Consider the following 9,459-nt stretch of genomic DNA (forward strand, 5'->3'; position numbering starts at 1 on the left):
TATGAAAGAGCAATACTAAATATATAAGAGAAAATAAGATGGGTCTCTTAACATGAACAAGTAATTTGTTTCCTTTTTAGAAAAATTAACACCTTTTTGCTGAAAATGCATACAAGAATATCTGTGAAAACTAAACCCATTTATTGAATTTAATTGCAAAAATGCACACACAATCAAACAGGTGTTTTATATGCATATGTCTAATATAATTTTATAGTTTATATTTTGATAGTCTTTTACAATCGTGTCAAATGCAGATTTTCTGCAAAATAAGTAGGTTTCTTCTAAGGAAGGAAAAAAAATGCAAAGTAATGTTATGTCTGTTAAAATATTTGAACCATGTAGCGACACTAGATGGCACCACTATCCAAATGATGGCCAGAGACTCAGCAGTCATGTTTAAGGCATACCAGGCTGAATGACTGCAGCTGTGGGACCCAGAGGATTTTAGGGGATAACCTTTATACTACTACACGTTTGCTACACTCTGGTTCTATATCTGTCCTTTTTTTCAGGAAGCCCTTTTAACTTATTCAAATCCAAATGTGCTTCTTTTATAATGTGGTGCACTGAAATTTCAGTCTTTTCGCTGAATGTCTTACATTTTTACCCCATCATCTGAAATCCGTTCAAGCCTGTAATATATTTTATCATTTTTATCTTTTAGCCTTTTTTAGTGCTCAGAGTATAGTTAAACTGTATATTTCACGTGTTTTTACTGTATATTTTTGTGTTTTTTGAGCTCACAGCACAGGTATACCACCAAAGCAAGGCAGACAGGCTGGTACAGTGCAGGTTACAGTGGAAAAAATGACCTGAAAACCACATGGCAACAAGGGGACCCAGTGCACAGAGCAAACTCTCTCTGGGAAAAAGGAGGAAAACATAAGCAGAAGCTGAAAGAATGAGTGTGGAGTGAAAAGCCATGGATGGGTGGAGGAAAGCTACCAGACAGTCAGAGCAGGGTGAAGAGAATGTGTGGAACTGCTCTGTACTTAAACTCGCACGTTCTGGCCAAAAAGAACAGAATTTAAAAAAACTGAGTTTGTATATAAAATAAGGTGTGAGCTTGGGAAACACAGTCTGTTTTCATTCCCACATCCCTCTCTCTCTCTTTCTCTCTCTTGCTCTCGCACTCTATTAATTCCATATTAGTTACAAACTACAACTTAAATGTGTCTTGCCTGAAAAGTTTTGACTTGGAAAACCATCGTAAGAAGCTACAAGTGAGCAACAACATATAACATATGGCCTTTACACCTACAGCAAAGTCTTATAACATAATGCAATCTGACTTTCAGAGTGCATATAATAAGCGATTGGTAGAGTATGGTTGGCATATTGAATGTTGTATTTCTTATTTCACATACGCATGCACAGTACTGCTCGATTTACACCTTGGTGTAGTTTTGCAACATGCAAATTCCAAGTGCATGGAAAGTTTTATAGAAAGATTTATGAACTACTTTCATGTATGCGATTAGGGTGTAACATAGTTAGTAAAAATGAGCCTGAGTTAACAGAGTCTACAGCTAATGGCAAATACAGACAAATGATATATTACAGGAAATATGAAGTTAAAGTGTTTTAGTAATGCATTTGGCTATCGCAATATTAAACAATAGCTTCAAAGTGCCTTGGTATAGATTCTTTAAAACCATGGACTGGACAACAACATTCTTCCAGGTATATTTCAGAGTATATTCTAATATACTATTCTATATTCTATTCTATTCTGGTGTTTTGATCATGGTAGTGGAGAGAAACATGTCTAACAAACAGTCCAAAGGTAGTGTTTCATTGTGTGTTTTGGTAAGTGGTATGTGAAGGCTAAAGGATATGATTTACATTATTTTCATTCTCAAAGCATCAAACCATTCAGTTAGCCCATTAAGCGTATTTCCCATTACCTGTTTGTTCCCTACAGTGTGTAACCAATTAGTTCTTCCCTTTTTATCACCACGTCTGGCTGATTTGTTCTCAGATGTCTTTTGCCTTTTTTATTTTATATTCTTTCCTCCAGAGGTCTACTAAAACATTTCCTATTATTTATTGTCATCATCTTTTATTTTATATCGCCTCTCTATATTCTACCTCCTTCTCATCCAGCTCTGACTCCTCTTTGTTTCTCCTCCTATTAAATCTTTTTTGCACACTTTTTCTTTCAGTCAGGTTGTTAAAAGCTGACCCACATGCAGTAATCAGCAGCACAAGGACTACTCCAGCTTCCAAGATACAACTCACTGGCAGCTTTGACGAGTCACAAACTAAACCATAAACACACACACACCCTGGCTTCAGAAGCCTAAGCTGCTGAAGGCTGTTATGGGTAAAAGGGTTCATTTGCTGGAGAAAAAAAAACTAAACTAATAAAACATCAAATATGAGGATGTAAGTATTCTGAGATTCCCATCAGAGTGACAAAGAAAAATGGATAATCCAATTCCACCATCAGATCTTTCCTTTGTGTACTTTTGTATGTCTAATCTTTTTATCTTTATCTCTTTGGTTACTCTTCTTCTTTTGTTCCCGAGTCTTTGCCACACTCCCCTTAGTTGCAGGTGTTTTGCATGTTTTATTGCTCTGGTAGATGTTTGATTGGAGTTGGAAGAGAACAGAGGGTTTATGATGCCTTTGTCATAAGGGCACTAACAAAAGCCCTCACTCCAGTACATGGAAGTTTCAAGAAGGCCTCCACCATTTGCCCAGGTCAAGTGAGAAAGTAAATGGGGTTTGTGTATACATTTCAATGTTTGTGGGTGTGCATGTGTTACACTGTGCATCCTTGTAATCTTCTTGACTCTTAATCTTTCTTTCTTTCTTTCTTTCTTTCTTTCTTTCTTTCTTTCTTTCTTTCTTTCTTTCTTTCTTTCTTTCTTTCTTTCTTTCTTAATAAATGGGCCTGATAATTAGATTTGCTGAAAGCAAGGGAAAAGAAGGGACAGGGAGGAGAAAAAAGGAAACACTGGGCAAGTAACCCAGGCATCTGAGGAAAAATCATTCCACATGTTGAGTCACGCACACACACACACTCACACGTAGGTCTCAAATGACTGAGCCTTAGATGGATGGTGTATGTAAATAAAAAAAATTTAAATGATCTCTTTTACGCACACATCCATCTAGGGCTCAGTTCATCTGCATTCTGAATCAAATCCACATGACTCATCATGAGTCAGAAATCCCTTTAAATAGGAAGTAAAAGAAAGAAAGAAAGAAAGAAAGAAAGAAAGAAAGAAAGAAAGAAAGAAAGAAAGAAAGAAAGAAAGAAAGAAAGAAAGAAAGAAAGGGGCAAAGAGGTTAGAAGAGAGAGAGATGGAAGTGGGTGGAAATGGGGATCAGATGGTAAAGGTGAGGGCTCAAGGTCAGGTTTAATGCTTTGACTGGCATGGGTTAATGCATCCAGGGACTTAACAAGCACCACAAATCAATGCTGAACCTTGTAACAGGCTCACATAAAGTATTTGTTTGAATTAATTTGTGTGTGTGTGTGTGTGTGTGTGTGTGTGTGTGTGTGTGTGTGTGTGTGTGTGTGTGTGTGTGTGTGTGTGTGTGTTACCTCAGGGAGAAAAAAATAGGAGATTAGACCACAGAAGGAAGTGATTTGGGAGATAAATGGATAAGCGTGGATAATGGATAAGCAATGAGTTTTGCTTGAACTTCCTCCACTGCCTGATTTGACTGAGGGATAGAGGAAGGAATAAAGAGAGTGCTGCTAGGAGAGTAAATAATACACATTGCAAAGAAAGGACAGAACTATATATTTGAGAGATGGACAAAAGAAAAGAGAACAGGAGCTACAAAGAAGTCACAAAAGCAATCAGGCATCAGTTTAAAATAACCCAGTATCAAATGTATTCATGTCTCCTGCAGAGGTTAATTTAGCACTGAAAAAAACTTTACATTACATTTGTCCATTAAAAAATTGGAAACACATTGGAAATGGAATTAAACAAAACTCAAATCCCATTCTGAAAAGACAGAAATAGATATACTGTCTGCTTGCAAAGTACCTCTACTCTTTCAATAACTATTCTCTCTCTCTCTCTCTCTCTCTCTCTCTCTCTCTCTCTCTCTCTCTCTCTCTGCTCCCATTCGCTTACTGCCATTCCCTTTCTTTCTTTGATCTTCTGATCTGAATCATTCCCACTCTTATTTTCTGAAGCCTAGAACAATGCAATAAAAAATGAGCTAAGCACCAGTCCACGCCTCTCCCTCCCCCCGACTCTCTTTTTTCTGCAATCCCAGCATCTCTGCAGTGTGCCTTTGGAATGCAGTCCCAGCATCACAAAAGAACAAAAGAAGAGACAGTGGGAGACAGGGAGGGAGGGAGTGATGGAGAGAAAGTGGGTGAGGTGAACTGGAACCAAAGAAAAGAAGGAATGAGGACAGAGAAGAACAAGAACGTTGAGAAAAGCCCTGGTGCTCATTAGACCCACAGGGCAGAGAATAATTGTCTGACAACACTCTTCATTCCACTCCCTCTGTCCTTCAGATATTTATGAATAATATACCCCCAGGTAAAGGTCTCCTATTGTGCAAAGATCATTGCAGGAACTGCTAGTGGATATGCTGACAAACTGGTCCTCTTTAATTTCTCAAGAGACGGAAATTTATACACACTCCACAGATTGACATTAGAAATAAACTTTAAACATGCACCTGAAAAAATTTTTCACTACCTGTTACAGCCACCCAACAACTTTACACTCTTCTTTAAACTTTATAACCGCTAAATGACACACTGGAGCTCTAGTATTCTTCTAGCTTAAAATCTACATTCTGAACAAGTTTCTGCTAACATCTTCATTTTTACATCTAGAGCAACCCTTAACAGTTTGTACCACAGCAAATGTGCTGCATCTCAATTCACCTACGGTTCACTGGAATAAATGAAACGGGAATCACCTGTCAGATCCAGTGCCTTTTTCCAGGGCTCGGAAGCTCGCTCTTTGGTGTTTTCTTCCTCTCTTGGAGAGGGTACAGCACTCCATCTCTCTTCTTCTAAAGAGGAGGACAAGAGGGGGTGCCATATTGGACGAACCCATCTACATGCACCCACAGCCAGTCCAGTTCGAGGAGCTCTTGGAGGTAGTGACTCATGCTATTTCTAAGCTTAACATCGCTTGGCCAGCTGACAATCACGGGCAGCGTCCTCTAAATAAATTGCTATCGAGGTCACTGCCTCCACACTGAGCCCTACCAGATCTGCACACTGAGGTGTCTAGATCCTGTGGCAGCCTTTATTCGGCTGGCCTCTACAGTTCCAATGTCTCCCTCTACTCAAACATAGTGGCAAAAAGACAGTCTGCAGCATTTCAGAGCTTCCTCCCTCATCGCTCTCACAGGGCTTCGAGAGGTCCAGGAGCTCAGCATTGCCATTCGCACCTGTACGGTTTTTTTCCCTGTTGCGCTGCTCCCGGGAGTTCTAGAGAGAGTTTGCCAGGATGGAGTACATCTCCTCTTTGTAGCCCCATGCTGGCCAGGCTGGCCATGATTCACCAACCTGGAAAACCTTTTTGGAAAACACCCTACTTGATAGATTCCTCTCAGGCGGGATCTGCTGTCTCAGGCAGGGGCGCTTTGCTTCACCCCCGCCCCGAGCTGTGGGGACACAGCTCTTAGTCACTGGACTCTCGGTCGAGGTGGTAGAGACCATTCTCCAATACAGAGCTCCCTCAGAGCTCCCTCCATGCAAAGTAGCACCTGCTCACTTAGACCCAGTTTACTGCCAGGTTGGCCCAGTGCTGGAACCAAAGGGTTGTTTCCTTTCACCCTAAAGGTTTACTTGTCCGCTATTGCGGCTTATCGTGCTCCGCTTGCTGAGCAGTCAGTAGGGAAAAACCCGCTGGTGATACGTTTCCTTCGAGGTTCCCTGAGGCTGAGGTCTCAGGTGCGACTCAGAGTGCCTTTGTGGGACCTGGCCGTCGTTCTGGAGGCCCTGTCTATGCCTCCCTTCGAGCCCTTTCTCGAGGTGCCTTTGGTGTTTCTAACAGTCAAGACTGTTCTACTACTGGCCATCTCATCTCTAAAGAGAGTTGGGGACCTTCACACCATTTCCGTGAGCCCCTTTTGTCTGGAGTTCACTTTAGGCATGGCCAGTGTCTTACTCTACCCCAGGCCGGGGTATGTCCCCAAGGTGCCCTCGGTTGTCCCACGACTAGTTGTGATCCAAGCATTCTATCCTCCTTCTTTTTAGGCCCTTGAACAGGAGAAGCTTAACCGAGCACCGGACACATACATCCACAGAACTGCCTTATGGAGAAAGTCAGACCAGCTGTTTGTCTGCTAGAGTCCGTATAAGAAGGGTCTCCCTGCGAAAAAAGCACAACCTTAACAGGTGGATTGTGGATGCTATCCACTTACCTAGGGCCTTTTCCTCTGGAGTGTCTCTCCAAGACATTTGCAACACTGCAGCTGGTCTACACCACTGACCTTTGTCAGGTCCTATAGCCTAGACAGTAGTGCCACTTCTGGCTCCTCTGTCCTTCGACCGAGCTGTGCCCATCCACACTAGGTAGGGATTGATCAGTCTGGCAGTATTGTACACTAGTTTCCAAAGCATTGTTGATGCAGCTCGAGTTCCCGAAGGTTACATATGTCCCCCTGGTTCGCAGAGGGAACAAGACGCTGTGTCTCAGTGCATCCCTGGTTGTGACATCACCACGCCGGGGGCATTGTGCTTTTTACGTTGGACTGATTGCACATGTGGTTCAGAGTGTGTACACGAAGAGGCATTCCTAAAGCATTGTTGATGCAGCGTCTTGTTCCCTCGGGGAACCAGGGCTACATAAGTAACCTAGAGATGATGCCCCAGTACTTTTCTTGCTACACACCCAAAAGTACAGCAGTGATTTCAGAAAAGCCAAAAAAAAATTTCATTATGTGATATGACTGAGTCAAATTAGGAATTTGTTGAATCAGTCTAATGCCCATCACACATACAGTATGTGTCTTCTTGAACAATTCATTGCACATTTAGCCCTATATTGAGAAAGGGAGAAAAACTGAGAGAGCAGAGAGAGAGAGAAAGAGAGAGAGAGAGAGAGAGAGAGAGAGAGAGAGAGAGAGAGAGAGAGAGAGAGAGAGAGAGAGAGAGAGATTAAATCAGGTATTTATGACTTGGGAGGGCCGCTGGTTTCTAGTTGTAATTCATCCTACTGTAGTACAGGACATGAAGTAAGCCTGCAGCCAAAGAGTTAACACCTGAACAAAGCATGTGTATGACAGAGCCGGCGGGAGAAAGTGGGGGCAGACAAGTTAGATAGATAGATAGTCTCCGTGATATTTGAGAGCAATGACTTGCTGTGTGTTGGACAAGGAAGAACTAGTGTGAACATGAAGTCTTTGTTTTTGTGTATACCTGTTGCGGGTTATGGCGTGTAGCTCACTGCTGTGTGGCTCAGGTCGGCTGTAATACGAGCAGTGTCAATTTGTCATTTTTAAAATAATGCATGTCCCTATTCACTGGGTGGAAACATCTCTCTTCCGTGTATGTGTGTGGTAGGCGGGGGGCGGGGTGAGGGGGTTTGGGGGGGTACAGGGAAAGCATCGGGAAGTGGACAATGTTTCAGCGCACACAGGATCTGGAAGCCTCGGGGTGCTGCAGTCGCCTCGGTAACGCGCGTGCACTAAATGCGACGTTCTTGCACTATCCATCAAAAGTCAATGTTTAACGACCTCTTTGTACAGCTAAAGTCCATCATCCATCATCTTAGTCTCCCGAGCCCCCTGTCTTCATGAAGTTAGAGACCCTCACCCGCAAAAAAAAAAACTTCTTTTGCCCCCGTGGCCCCTTCGCTTTTCTTCCGTCAGAGCAGCATGGGGGCCAAAACGCAGTGCCTTCTGGGTAAATAATACCTCCCTGAATTTTGTAGGATCCCCCGTGTTTTCTGTGTATCCAGTGATCAATTAGAACTTACACACACTGCAGAACTTCATTGAGCGAAAGAGTTTATTGAACTAGCAAGAAATGCCATGTGAACTGTAAGTTCTGTAGAACTGAATGTGTGCATCCTCTACACCAGAATGAGTTTTGTGTGTCTGCTGCATGCACTTATTTGTGCAGCTTTATAAAGTGCACAAGATTCTTCATGCTTTGGGCTAAGAGCAAAATTCCCCCAACCAGTGCACTAATACAGTAGGAACATTCTACTGGACAGGATTCAGGTCTGTCAGCGAGAAAAGTCAAACAGAGACCTTATTAAGCTTATATAACAAAATACAACTGAGCCGTGAATCATTTGATACCAAGCTGCACAAAAACAATACAAACTTTCTAACATTTGTTTTATTTCCATTTTTATTAACATTGGCGGTCTGCATGGTGTTTTCTTTTTTTAAATAACCATTTCTGCCTGTGCCTATTTCCTGCAACATTTTCAAGCTCGCACTGATTCTGCATTATGGTGAGTCAATTTACATTTTGTATGATATATGCAATAATTTCATTCAAAAATTAATCATTTAAAACGTGTACTAGTAATATGATAAATGTTTTATATATGAATTAATATATTTGCATACACACACACACACACACACACACACACACACACACATATATATATATATATATATATATATATATATATATATATATATATATATATATATATATTATAAGATGTGCAAAAACATTAATAATTTAACATTTAAGCATTTTTCTTTTTATTAAACAAAATATGCATGAAAGGGTTAAGGGTCACGGTCATAATTACTAACACCATTGCCAGTATTTATGACCGTGACCCTTAACCCTTACATGCATATTATACCTTTATATTGGCACAGCATGCATTATATCTTAAACTAACTAATTAAAATGGTATCGAATAAACTAATGTGTTTATTGACAATATCAAAGTCATTGAAAGATATAGTTTTTTTATATATATATATATATATATATATATATATATATATATATATATTTATATATATATATATATATATATATATATATATATATATATATATATATATATATATATATATATATATATATATATATATATATATGAGAAGTGCGCCTTTAGAAAGTAGCGCGTGTTCTAAGAGGGCGTGACTCGGGGGCGGACAAATGTCCTCATCTCGAGTTCTGACTGGCTCTTTGATTCAATGGGCGTGGTTAGGGGCGGAGTTTTCGGCTGAAAGGTGCGAGTCCTTGCGGTTATAGTGGAGGATAAGAGAGTTGTGCAGCTCGTGCGGTCCACTTTAAACAATTTTATCCGGAGTGTTTGTTGATTGATAAGAAATTAAAAAAACAGAAAGATTTGAACATTTTGCCATAGGAAACACAACAAAACTTGATTCAAAATACTAGGTGGAAAAAACTGAAAGAAAACACCAGAAAATACAATAGGATCACAGCTGTAGAAATAACGAGTGAATTAGGGAAAGACAGTTAGACAGCATCATGGAGCGCAAAATCCCTGACTTTTCCGGTACCTGGAAAAT

At 40.6% G+C, this 9,459-nt stretch overlaps 1 protein-coding gene across 1 annotated transcript in view; it reads left to right on the plus strand.

Annotated features, from left to right (window-relative positions):
• Window positions 1–9,151: 9,151 nt before the first annotated feature.
• crabp2a (cellular retinoic acid binding protein 2, a) overlaps window positions 9,152–9,459 on the plus strand; it is a 5,712-nt gene continuing 5,404 nt past the window's right edge. Inside the window, exon 1 of the mRNA XM_083562223.1 lies at window positions 9,152–9,459. This exon is cut by the window's right edge and continues 41 nt beyond it. Within this exon, the coding sequence (XP_083418349.1) occupies window positions 9,419–9,459 (41 nt within the window). The 5' untranslated portion in view covers window positions 9,152–9,418.

Source organism: Silurus aristotelis (genome assembly GCF_946808225.1).
Source record: "Silurus aristotelis genome assembly, chromosome: 1".
NCBI classification, from domain to species: Eukaryota; Metazoa; Chordata; class Actinopteri; order Siluriformes; family Siluridae; genus Silurus; species Silurus aristotelis.